Source organism: Nerophis ophidion, linkage group LG08, assembly GCF_033978795.1.
Source record: "Nerophis ophidion isolate RoL-2023_Sa linkage group LG08, RoL_Noph_v1.0, whole genome shotgun sequence".
Taxonomy (NCBI): domain Eukaryota; kingdom Metazoa; phylum Chordata; class Actinopteri; order Syngnathiformes; family Syngnathidae; genus Nerophis; species Nerophis ophidion.
This window is the reverse complement of record NC_084618.1, coordinates 26,086,218-26,100,068: the sequence shown is the minus strand read 5'-3', so window position 1 is coordinate 26,100,068 and position 13,851 is coordinate 26,086,218. Positions and strand designations below refer to the sequence as shown.

Sequence of the window (13,851 nt, the reverse complement as noted above, 5' to 3'; positions counted from 1 at the left end):
ACATGTGTATAATTACATATGTATGTGTGTGTATGTATATGTATATATTTGTGTGTGTATATATATATATATATATATATATATATATATATATATATATATATATATATGCGTGTGTGTGTGGATATATTTGTATCGATACATTAGGGCTGCGAATCTTTGGGTGTCCCACAATTCGATTCAATATCGATTCTTGGGGTCGCGATTCGATTACACTGTATATCGATTTTTTTCGATTCATCGCGATTCCCGATTCAAAAACGATATTTTTCCGATTCAAATCGATTCTGTATTCATTCAATACATAGGATTTCAGCAGGATCTACCCCAGTCTGCTGACATGCAAGCAAAGTAGTAGATTTTTGTAAAAAGCTTTTATAATTGTAAAGGACAATGTTTTATCAACTGATTGCAATAATGTAAATTTGTTTTAACTATTAAACAAATCAAAAATATGACTTATTTTATCTTTGTGAAAACATTGGACACAGTGTGTTGTCAAGCTTATGAGATGCGATGCAAGTGTAAGCCACTGTGACACTATTGTTTTTTTTTAATTATTTTTATAAATGTCTAGCGATAATGTCAATTAGGGATTTTTAATCACTGCTATTAAGAAATTATAATTAATATTGATACTGTTGTTGATAATATTCATTTTTGTTTAATTACTTTTGGTTTGTTCTGTGTCGCGTTTGTGTCTCCTCTCAATTGCTCTGTTTATTGCAGTTCTGAGTGTTGCTGGGTCAGGTTTGGTTTTGGAATTGGATTGCATTGTTATGGTATTTCTGTGTAGTGGTTTTTTGGATTGATAATAATCGATTTTTAAAAAATAAGAATCGATTCTGAAACTCACAACGTGAGAATCGCGATTCAAAAAGATTTTTTCACACACCCCTAATATATATGTGTGTGTATATATATATGTGTGTGTGTGTATATATATATAAGTATATATATTCATATGTATGGATATATAAATGCGTGTGTGTATATATACACTGCGTATATAAAAAAATATATATACAGACTGTGTGTGTGTTTATGTGTTTCCATATATATATATATATATATATATATATATGTATATATACACATGTATATATATACACATGTATATATATATACATATATATATATTAATATATACATATATATATATATCCAATGTCTGTGTGTGTGTATATATATATATATATAGTATGTATATGTGTATATATATATATGACTGAATTGAAGCCTTTTGATATAATTATCAAAAGGCACTAAAATGATATTCAATGCCAAAATTAAACTTTTAGAAATTATTTTGCTTACGTGACACACTGGCATTCTTGTGACCAAATGTCCTGTTTTCCCAGGACATGTCGTATTTTCTTTTTTTTTTTTTTTTATGAAAATATTCTGGTACGGATAGAATAGAAAGTACTTTATTGATGGTATGTTCTTTATTGTCATTGCACAAGCAGAATGAAATTACATTTTCAGCACTAACCCGTTAGATTAGACAAACATTGTACAGGCCAACAGAACAGGAACGGTGATGGGTTGGCACTTATGGCGCCCCGTAAGAGTTGGGGGAAAAGGGAGACCTCAACCCCAGTAAAAAGTCGACCTCAGACTGGGCTCCTTTGGGACGAGGGGGCACAGACTTGGGTTGAGGGAAAAAACTTGATAAGCACATATATACAAATGTTGACACGGAAACCACAAGACTTGCAACAGGAGGGGAGGTGTGCTGCCAGCCACTAGGGGCGCTGCTCTTTTTTTCGTCATACCACGTGGGGTGAATCAGCGGCAAAGGCATATGTAGCCATTACAGGTGGTAATCTTTAGGCACCTCACGATTCAATTCCAATTTAGGAGCTCCGATTATTCATTATTAATTCATTTTTTATTTATGTATATTGATGCTTTTCTTTAATTAAACAAGTGTTTATCAGTTGCAACTGTAAAAAAACAACAATTTGTATTAAGAAACAATCAAATTAATTGCCACATTTAGTAAATTAACGAGAATGTGTGCAAAATAAGTGCCCTAAAATAAAAGAGCTGGTCGGATCTCGGGGTGGGGTGGCTCGCTGCAGTCAACCACATTTTAGAACTGTCTGCATTACTTTATTTACAATAAATAAGTCAATTATCGATTATTGATGCTTACTAATCGGTTCTATAATCATCCATGTCCAAATCGATTCTAGCTGAGATAGGCGCCAGCGCCCCCCGCGACCCCAAAAGGGAATAAGCGGTAGAAAATGGATGGATGATGGACCACAATGGCTACTACATTACCTCTAGTACCCATGGTCCGTGGTGTGGGTGTTAAGTCTGTAGGCCTGGCGTTGCTCTGCAGGCGGTGGCAAAGGAACAGAATTTATCATTCCAGGTGTCGTTGACGGGGAAGGATTTTGTTTCCGTCTTCGCTGCACTGTCCTCGAGGGGAATCTCGAAGTAACAGCCTCGCCACGTCGCAGCCAGGGGAAACCATCAAGTTTAGAGTAGTTGTGTTTACCCTTTTCATTCTATTTCTGGCCCTCAAAGTAATCCTGCACGGTCCGCAGTCAGATGTTATCCAAAATCACAAAAGTCAGAGTTCTGCCCGCATCTTCCGATCGTTAGTGTCAGCTTCCGGGGGTACCTTGAATGGCTGCCAGCATCTTCCAATTTGTCCATACATCAGGGCAATGCTTACTCCTGTTGTCATGATTGAAACTTTTTATTAGTAGATTGCACAATCCAGTACATATTCCATACAATTGACCACTACATGGTAACACCCGAATAAGTTTTTCAACTTGTTAAAGTCGGGGTCCACGTTAATGATTCCGAATGTTGGTAGACTAAAAGGGTCGGCAGGCACGCGGCGCTCCTCCTCTCCCCGGAGTCTGTCGTGTGTCCAGCAACAACCGTTCCGACAGAGCCGATGTTCTCCAGAAATGTGTTTGGTGTGGGTTCACTGAGTGTGGCACATATTAGTAAGAGTGTTAAAGTTGTTTATATCACAACCATCAGTGTAAAAGGTATGGCTGTTGAGCAAGTATGCATTGCAATCTCGTATGAGAAGCAGAGATATGCATGCGTCCGGCCGGCACGCAGATAGCGTTGTGTAAAGGCGGTCGCGATGACATGTTGTAGAGCACTGGTCCCCAACCACCGGGCCGCGGCCGCAGAATTATTTTTTATTAATTAATTTTTTTTATCACACTCAATTTTTTACTGCATGACATTGGTAAGCACAGGGGTGAGAAGAGGTTTTAAAATGATTAGCGCCTGCTTACTTTTACCACATGCCTTGAATAAGCGCAGGAGTGAGAAGACGTTTTGAATTAATTAGCGCCCCGGCGGCTATTCAAGGAAATACGGTAATTGTTTACATTTTGGAGAGCAGTGCAAAAAAAGAGGCTACAAGAAAGTTAAACAAGACAGAGGCAGGCAGTGGAGACTCAAAAAGGGGAGGGAGTGTGACTGCCTTTGCCAAGAGAGGAAAAATTTAAATTGGGGGGGTTATTAAAAGTTGCTTTGTGTGTGTGTGAAGTTTGAGATCTGGTGTTTTTGTGGGTTCCCAGGTGTGGAGGGGCACCATCGCCAGGATCCGGTACCGGCGCATGCGGGCGGCCCTGGTCATCCTGCGGGCCTACCGACACTACAAGGTCAAGTCGTACATCCGCGAGGTCAACCGCCGCTTCCGGAACGTGCGCTCCATGAAGGACCACGGCAAGCGCGTCAAGTGGCCCACGCCCCCCAAGGTCCTGCGCAGGTTCGAGGAGGCGCTCAGGAGCATCTACAACAGGTGCGCACTTTTACTTTGAATGTCTCCATGAACGTCACATTTACATATTTGATAGAACTGTTACCTCATGTATAGACTATATTTGATGTTTTTGTCATTTGATATCATTATTATTATAATGTTATATACATAACCTGCTCTGTGGCCTAGTGGTTAGTGGTAGGTCGTGAGTTCAAACCCCGGCCGAGTCATACCAAAGACTATAAAAATGGGACCCATTACCCCCCTGCTTGGCACTCCAACCATGAATTGATTAACTTGGACCCTGACTTAAACAAGTTAAAAACATATTCAGGTGTTACCATTTAGTGGTCAATTGTACGAAATATATACTGTACTGTGCAATCTACTAATAAAAGTTTCAATCAATTAAAAAAACTCAGCATGAAAGGTTGGAATTAAGGGTTAAATCACCAAAATGATTCCCGAGCGCGGCCACCGCTGCTGCTCACTGCTCCCCTCACCTCCCAGGGGGTGAACATGGGGATGGGTCACATGCAGAGAATCATTTCACCACACCTTGTGTGCGTGCGACTATCGTTGGGACTTAAACTTTAAATATGAGATGATTATGAAAGTAAAGAAGATCAGGCAGCAGCTCACGCATTCTCATACTTTCTGTAACATCCAGGAATAAATGTCAGTCATCTTGAAAAAATGTCTTAAGTATAATCTACGTGAAGAAACCCAGAATTGTTCCTATTTACAAACCCCGTTTCCATATGAGTTGGGAAATTGTGTTGGATGTAAATATAAACGGAATACAATGATTTGCAAATCCTTTTCAACCCATATTCAGTTGAATATGCTACAAAGACAACATATTTGATGTTCAAACTGATAAACTTTTTTTTTTTTTGCAAATAATCATTAACTTTAGAATTTGATGCCATCAACACGTGACAAAGAAGTCGGGAAAGGTGGTAATAAATACTGATAAAGTTGAGGAATGCTCATCAAACACTTATTTGGAACATCCCACAGGTGTGCAGGTTAATTGGGAACAGGTGGGTGCCATGATTGGGTATAAAAACAGCTTCCCAAAAAAGAAAGGATGGGGCGAGGTACACCCCTTTGTCCACAACTGCGTGAGCAAATAGTCAAACAGTTTAAGAACAACGTTTCTCAAAGTGCAATTGCAAGAAATTTAGGGATTTCAACATCTACGGTCGATAATATCATCAAAAGGTTCAGAGAATCCACGTAAGTGGCATGGCCGGAAACCAACATTGAATGGTCCGTGACCTTCGACCCCTCAGATGGCACTGTATCAAAAACCGACATCAATCTCTAAAGGATATCACCACATGGGCTCAGGAACACTTCAGAAAACCACTGTCACTAAATACAGTTTGTCGCTACATCTGTAAGTGCAAGTTAAAGCTTTACAATGCAAAGTGAAAGCCATTTATCAACAACATCCAGAAACGCCGCCGGCTTCTCTGGGCTCGAGATCATCTAAGATGGACTGATGCAAAGTGGAAAAGTGTTCTGTGGTCTGACGAGTCCATATTTCAAATTATTTTGGGAAATATTCGACATCGTGTCATCTGGACCAAAGGGGAAGCGAACCATCCAGACTGATATCGACGCAAAGTTCAAAAGCCAGCATCTGTGATGGTATGGGGGTGCATTATTGCCCAAGGCATTGGTATCTTACACATCTGTGAAGACACCATTAATGCTGAAAGGTACATACAGGTTTTGGAACAACATAGGCTGCCATCTAAGCGCCGTCGTTTTCATGGACGCCCCTGCTTATTTCAGCAAGACAATGCCAAGCCACATTCAGCACGTGTTACAACAGCGTGGCTTCGTAAAAAAAAAGTGCAAGTACTTTCCTGGCCCGCCTGCCGCCCAGACCTGTCTCCCATCGAAAATGTGTGGCGCATTTTGAAGCGTAAAATACGACAGCGGAGACCCCGGACTGTTGAACGACTGAAGCTCTACATAAAAAAGGAATGGGAAAGAATTCCACTTTCAAAGCTTCAACAATTAGTTTCCTCAGTTCCCAAACGTTTATTGAGTGTTGTTAAAAGAAAAGGTGATGTAACAGTGGTGAACATGCCCTTTCTTAAGTTATTATTTACAAAAAAAAATAAAGTTTATGAATTAGAACATCAAATATGTTGTCTTTGTATTGCATTCAATTGAATATGGGTTGAAAAAGATTTGCAAATCATTGTATTCCGTTTGTTTTTACATCTAACACAATTTCCCAACTCGTATGGAAACGGGGTTTTTAGTATAAAATGGAGTAGATGAGTTATTGTGATGTAGAGAAATGTCATATTTTGACCAATTTTCCCAGATGATGTTTCATATTCTTAAATGAAATGTTGACACTCCTCTTTGACACACGTAATAAAAGTGTTTGATTTTTTTTTGGATGATCAATTAAACACAACATCAAACATTATGTCACTACTGGTCCCACCTTTCTAAAAAAAATAATGTTGAAAAAACAACTTGACATTAAATAACTCCAAATATGGCTTATCAGCCTCCTTGACTACTAATAATCGCTATCGGCCCTGATAAAAGTTTGCTTTAGGTGAAAGTTTGTTTATTAAATAATATTATTTTATAACAGCTCCACACAATGTGTCTGAGTCTCTCTGCAAGCGGCTGGCATTTGGGACCGGGATTACTCCGATGGCGACTCGATTCGCAGCGGTAGCAGATGGAGCTGGTTTTGGTCTGGGCTCACCAGTCCGTCAGGTTCAAACACTGATGACATCTATTAAACAAGACAATAGGCAAAGGATCAAACAGAGACAGAATTAAATTTGGACTCTGATCTGAGGAGAGGCATGGCCACTGTACTCTCTGTACAGTCCTGCACCACGCTCTGCCCAAAGATTGTACTCCTCCTTCTTTATTTGACTTTCTCCCCTCTACTTCCTACAGCTGCTTCCTGAGGGAAGTGGGTCGTAAACAGCGTTGTCCTCGGGCACCGAACAGTTCAAAGAGAGTTTGTCAAATAGTTCAAAAAAAGTCTCATAAAATAGTTCAAAGAGAGTCCCATAAGATAGTTCAAAGAATTCCATAAAATAGTTCAAAAAGAGTTTGTAAAATACTTCAAAAAGAGTACCTCTGGAAGTTGAATTGAATTGAATTGAATTATATTTATATAGCGCTTTTCTCTAGTGACTCAAAGCGCTTTACATAGTGAAACCCAATATCTAAGTTACATTTAAACCAGTGTGGGTGGCACTGGGAGCACGTGGGTAAAGTGTCTTGCCCAAGGACACAACGGCAGTGACGAGGATGGCGGAAGCGGGAATCGAACCTGCAACCCTCAAGTTGCTGGCACGGCCACTCTACCAACCGAGCTATAAGTTGGGCAGATCCTGCCTGTCCGCTTTGAAGTCCCAGTGGAGTTTTACGAGCATTCTTCTTGGTAGATTTCAGCCTTTTGTCTTCTTGTCAGGAACAGATTAGATTAGATAGTACTTTATTTATTCCGTCAGGAAAATTTCAATTTTCAGCACAATCCCATTCAAGATCAAACAAACATTACAGGGAGACCGAACAGGATCGCTGACGGGTCTGCCGGCTTCCAGCGCCCCTTACAAAAAAGATGAGATACAGGTAAACAAGGAGGGGGGGTGGGAGAAAAAAACTAAAGATTAAAATAAAATTTAAAAAATCGGTCTTAGCCTGGGCCCTGGAGAGGGGGTGCAGACTGAGGCCAAGGGAAAAAAACAACAACTCATAGCCATAGTACACATCAATCAATCAATCAATGTTTACTTATATAGCCCTAAATCACTAGTGTCTCAAAGGGCTGCACAAACCACTACAACATCCTTGGTAGGCCCACATAAGGGCAAGGAAAACTCACACCCAGTGGGACATCGGTGACAATAATGACCCAGTGGGACGTCGGTGACAATGATGACTATGAGAACCTTGGAGAGGAGGAAAGCAATGGATGTCGAGCGGGTCTAACATGATACTGTGAAAGTTCAATCCATAATGGATCCAACACAGTCGCGAGAGTCCAGTCCAAAGCGGATCCAACACAGCAGCGAGAGTCCCGTTCACAGCGGAGCCAGCAGGAAACCATCCCAAGCGGAGGCGGATCAGCAGCGCAGAGATGTCCCCAGCCGATACACAGGCGAGCAGTACATGGCCACCGGATCGGACCGGACTCCCTCCACAAAGGAGAGTGGGACATAGAAGAAAAAGAAAAGAAACGGCAGATCAACTGGTTAAAAAGGGAGTCTATTTAAAGGCTAGAGTATACAAATGAGTTTTAAGGTGAGACTTAAATGCTTCTACTGAGGTGGCATCCCTCTTACATGTGTGTAAGAGGGAAACATCAAAGAACACAGAGGACATTAAATACATTAAAGCAGAAGATACAACCAGACACATACAGCTATGAATAAAACATATCCACTGTGGTGGCCTCTGCGGTGTTCCACGCCATCGTCCGCTGGGATGCAGGGAGCATGGCCAGAGACAGGAGCAGACCCATCAAAGCAACCAAGACAGCCGACTCCAATCTCGGCCAGTGTCCAGTCCGCATGGATGAGCGAGGATACGTCCAAGGAGACTGAGGTGTCCGATACCTGCTCACCCAGCCAAGACACCGCGAAGCCTCTCCGCCCCAGCGCTCAGTGCTAGCTCCGCAGCCCTGTCCCCTCATCCGCATCTCCTCTAGTCCCTCAAAACCGACTCCGGTGTGGCAGACACCCAGCAGCTGGTCTCCCAAAGTAATACAAAGTTTTTTGTGATCATTTAGAAACAAATATTCTAGCAAGTCCTTTTGCGTTTTCCAATGCGACCCGTCCGTATTTACCGAGGCTCACCAAGACCCAAAAGGAGTGTCGCATGGGGACATATCTCTTAAGTGGTTATTGTGTCGACCAAATTCTAGTTGTTTGTCCGCCATCTTGGACTCTTTGTGAGAGTGAAAAGTTGTTTTTTTAAAGCAGCAAGCCAGACTTGAACCACAGGAGACTGAGGCCGCCTCAAGTCTTGCTTCTCCTCCACTTCAGTCGCTTTCCTGTGCTCACACTGGGCGCCCGTTTTCGTTTTCCTCTTTCCTCCCTCCCGGCTTCTCAAAGACTCGCTGCCGCCTTTCATCTCGGCGGCGTTGTGCTTTGGAGGAGCGCAGCGAGAACTTTGGCCCTCCGCTGGAATGGTTTTGCTGCTGGTCTCGGGGGAGAAGGTTGATCTTCTCGCTGTCTCGCCGCAGGTGGTGGGCGTGGACGCTGATCAAAGGCCTGACTGCAGAGGAGGCCCTGCAGGTGAGGGCAAAGGTGGCCTGTCTAGAGGCTCTTAAGGGCCAGAGGGTGGACCTGGGCCTGCAGCGAGCTTGGGAAGGAAACTACCTGGTGAGTATTGTATTTTCTGATCATTTTGGACGTTTATCAATCTCACTCAATTCTATGCCAAGTTTATTGTTACACAGAGAGACTTCTGGAGGTCAATCTGTGTTTTTTATCACTAAATTCATGGAACTACATTTTCGGGTCTGAATTTTGACATCAAATTATGCTGACAATTCCTTCGAATTAGGGCTGGGCGATATGGCCTATTTTTAATATCTCGATATTTTTAGGCCATATCGCGATACACGATATATATCTCTCGATATTTTGCCTTAGCCTTGAATGAACACTTGATGCATATAAATACAGCAGTATGGTGATTCTATGTGTCTACATTAAAACATTCTTCTTCATACTGCATTAAAGGGGAACATTATCACCAAACCTATGCAAGCGTCAATATATACCTTGATGTTGCAGAAAAACCGATTTCCGAACTCTAAATGGGTGAATTTTGGCAAATTAAATGCCTTTCTGTTTATCGGTCTTTTAGCGATGACGTCAGAACGTGACGTCACCGAGGTAATACACCCGCCATTTTCATTTTCACATTACAAACACCGGGTCTCAGCTCTGTTATTTTCCGTTTTTTCGACTATGTTTTGGAACCTTGGAGACATCATGCCTCGTCGGTGTGTTGTCGGAGGGTGTAGGAACACTAACAGGGAGGGATTCAAGTTGCAACACTGGCAAGAAATCTGCCGCCAGACCCCCATTGAATTTGCCAGAGTGTCTGCACATTTTACCGGCGATGCTAAGGCAGACATGGCACAGAGATGTATGGATAACCTGCAGATGCATTTGCAACGATTAAGTCAACGAAATCACAAAGGTGAGTTTTGTTTATGTTGTTGACTTATGTGCTAATCAGACATATTTGGTCACGGCATGACTGCCAGCTAATCGATGCTAACATGCTACGCTAATCGATGCTGACATGTTATTTACGCTAGCTGTATGTACATTTGAAACTAGATACCCACATTTAATGCGAAACAAACACTTACCAATCGACATATTTAAGTTGCTCCGGTGTCACAAGATGCGAAAGTCCTGATCGTTTGGTCCGCACTTTTTGCCGGCGATGCTAATAAGGCAGCCATGCTATGGGCCACTTCATTAGGTACACCCATGCTATGGCCGAATAGCGTCAATAGCTATTTGCTCAATAGCTTCAATTTCTTCTTCAATTTCGTTTTCGCTATCTGCCTGCCTCCATACTCCGACCATCTGTTTCAATAAATGCGTAATCTGTTGAATCGTTTAAGCCGCTGAAATCCGAGTCTGAATCCGAGCTAATGTCACTATATCTTGCTGTGGTAACTGTCATGATGTTTGTATTGGCAGCCCTGTATGACGTCACAGGGAAATGGACATTCGCATCGCAAATAGCGAAAATCAAGAACTTTCAAGCTTTTTTTAGGGATATTCCGGGAGGTGTAAAATGTTGAAAAACATTTTGAAAAATAAAACAAGCCACTGGGAACTTATTTTTATTGTTTTTAGCCCTTTTGAAATTGTGATAATGTTCATTCCCTTTAATATATACTAATTTTAAACTTTCATGTCGAGAAGGAAATCACAACTAAGTCAATTAACCAAAACTGTATTTATTAAACATTTATTAGCGGTCCACTTTTCAAATGATGCTACATATTAGCAGTAATGCTACTTCTGGTAGCAATGCTTGTGCCCCCACTTGACAAATTCAAGTTGTCTATTTGACATATTCCCGCTTGAAGCCGAACCACCGCCAGACGATGGACCCCCTGCTGTTTTTCTTGGGAATTAATATCTTCCTTCATTTGTTACCAGATTCGCACCTTCTTTCTCTCGTATTACCACTCGCACGGCTTCTCTAGCATCACAGCTAACGTTACCCATGCTGCTACCTCTCTGCTCGGGGAGGGCGCGTGACGTATGTAAGAAGGTGCGCTTGTTTTAAGTCTCAGTGAGAAGGAGAGACGAGAAAAAGGAAGAGACGCATGCAGTTTAATGACCGCAGCTAAAAGCAACTGCGTGAAAACGTATACTCGAATATCACGATATAGTCGTTTTTTATATCGCACAGAAACAAACCCGCGATATATCGCCCAGCCCTACTTCGAATGAAACATTTTGAGCATAATTCTTGTGTTTAAAAATTCTGTTTTTCAAATTAGTTTTTTGTATAAGAAATTAGGTGTAAGAAAATTTAGCGTATAAAAAATAATTGTGTAAAAAAAATATTTGTAGAAATGTTGGTTGCTTCAAAACTCAATGTGTTCGGAAATGGATGAATGACTTAAAAAATTTAGATGAAAGAGACACATCATGGAATGATATTTGGGAAAAAATCCAATAAGCCCTTTGGAATCATTAAAAATAAGCTAAGTCAATTTAAGATCTTGAATAGATTGTATTTTTACATCTTCACCGCTGTTTAAAATTGGTTAAGTGGATAGCGAGTTATGTATAAAGTGTCGTGCAGCTGAGGGAACTCTTGTTCATTTATTTTGGGAATGTCAGAGAGCAAAAGAGTTATGGTTGAAAACAACAAAGGAAAAAATCCCATTCCTAAATATAAACATCCCAATGACACTGCAAACGTGTATTATCGGTGATCTGCATCAATTTACCAAAATGTCATTAAAGAGTTAAAATGCATTTATTTCAATATGCGTCATGACAAAAAGGGTAATATTAAAAAAATGGATAGATGTTGATAGTCCAACTCATACTGACCAGTATACACAAGCTCTAAAGTCAAGTCAGCTTTATTTGTCAATTTCTTTACATGTAAAGACATAAAAAGGAATCGAAATTTTGTTTCGCGCTCTCCCATGCGTAGACAAAAACAAAACACAAACAGTAAAGTGCAACATAAATATGGAGTTCAGCAGCCTAACAGCCTGGTGGTGAAAGCTGTTGGTGAGTCTGGTGGTGCGGGAGCGGAGGCTCTTGCATCTTCTTCCAGAGGGAAGGAGACTGAACAGGTTGTGTGCAGGGTGGCTTGCGTCACTCACAACTGTGAGGCTTTGCGGGTGAGGCGGGTGGTGTATAAGTCCTGAAGAGATGGGAGTGGTGCACCAATGGAAAAAGGAAATGATATCAGTAGAAAAAACTGCAATTAGTTTAGATAATGAGTCATATATTGGAATATGGGATTCCATTATTTAAATTTGTTTTAACTATTAAATGAACCTAAAATATGACCTATTTTATCTTTGTGGAAAATATTGGACACTGTGTGTTGTCAAGTTTATGAGATGCGATGCAAGTGTGACACTATTGTTCATTTTTTAATTTTTGTGGCTGTGATGATAATGTAAATGAGGGATTTCTAATCAATGCTATGTTGGAATTCGTATTAATATTGATACTGTTGTTGATATTTTTCATTTTTGTTTGACTACTTTGGGATTGTTTTGTCATGTTTGTGTGTCCTCAGTTGCTCTGTTGATTGCTACTCCGAATGTTGCTGAGTAGGTTTTGGAATTGGAATTGTAGTATAATTATGTATTATTTTGTTGGACTGATTAATAAAAAAAGAAAATTAAAAAGACCCACTTCTGGTAAATTAAGACTGAACCAGCCAAAACTCTTGAGTTTCGAAGCAACCAACATTTCTATAATAAATGTCTTAATCAATACTTGACTTTTCAGTACATTGCCTTGGTGGTAAAAGTTGACACTTTCCTGATTTAAATATAAGAAGCTCTCGAAATAAATAAATAAAATTTAGTTGGTTAGTTAGTTAACTTATGAATTAATTACTGTGAAACATTACGACAATAATAATAAACACTGTTGAATGTGTAATAAACATTAATATTTTCGTACAGGTAGAATATTTTGGCTCACTAGGTTATGAACTCACATAATCATATTATTAATATTTTATTCTATTTTTACATGGGGAAAAAACTGCAATAATATAAATGTATGGAAAAAAAAAAGATTAAAACAATCAGAATGTATTTAGACAAAGCTGAAATGTTGTAAAGACCGCGATAACACAAAGCTGTCACAAAATTGTGTCTTTGAACTTATATATTTGTTTTTAGCTTTTTTTTTATTTATTAAAAAAATGATCAAGATGTCTCCCGCATTCTATTCAATATGTGGCCCTGGTGATTCAAACTAATAAAAAAACCAAAAAAAAAACAGTCTAGTTGGCAAACTAGTGATTTTTAAAAAATATGTATATATTTTGAATATTTTTGTATAGGCAGAATTTTTGACGGACTAGGTTATACAGTTACACAATCATATTGTTTTTATTATTGTTATATTCCTACAGGGGAAATATGTATGATTTTTTTTTTAAATGAGAATGTAATGTAAATTGTAAAAAGCTGTAATATTGTAACTTATTAAAATAATATGCTCAGTCCACCATGACAAATATATATGTTTTTTTTTTGTTTTTGTTTTTTTACAAAATAAAATATATCAAAATCGCCCACCTCCCCATACTTGACTTTTCAGTAAGCGGCCCTTGAAGCTTTTAATCTACGTTTAGGTCTTTGTGCTATAAAACGAGTACGTCATCAATACAGTACAGTATTACTTTTACAATTGTTGTGGAAATCCTGTGATTTTGGACATTGCCAACAAATACATAAAATCACAATTTGACTCCATGTCACTGGGGGGGAAAAAGTATTTTAGGCCATGACAATTACAAAAAACAGAATAATGCATCATCATTTATTATTTGATTTTATATATATT

General features: G+C 39.7%; 1 protein-coding gene across 3 annotated transcripts in view; it reads left to right on the top strand.

Annotated features, from left to right (window-relative positions):
• myo1d (myosin 1D) overlaps positions 1-13,851 on the top strand; it is a 189,163-nt gene that overhangs the window by 123,781 nt on the left and 51,531 nt on the right. For all 3 annotated transcript variants that reach the window (XR_009807794.1, XR_009807793.1, XM_061908110.1), the window contains exons 17-18: positions 3,567-3,790; positions 9,000-9,138. Coding sequence is in view for 1 of the 3 variants with exons in the window: in XM_061908110.1 (XP_061764094.1) it covers positions 3,567-3,790; positions 9,000-9,138 (363 nt within the window). In the remaining 2 variants the exon portion in view is untranslated. The remainder of the gene's footprint in view (positions 1-3,566; positions 3,791-8,999; positions 9,139-13,851) is intronic.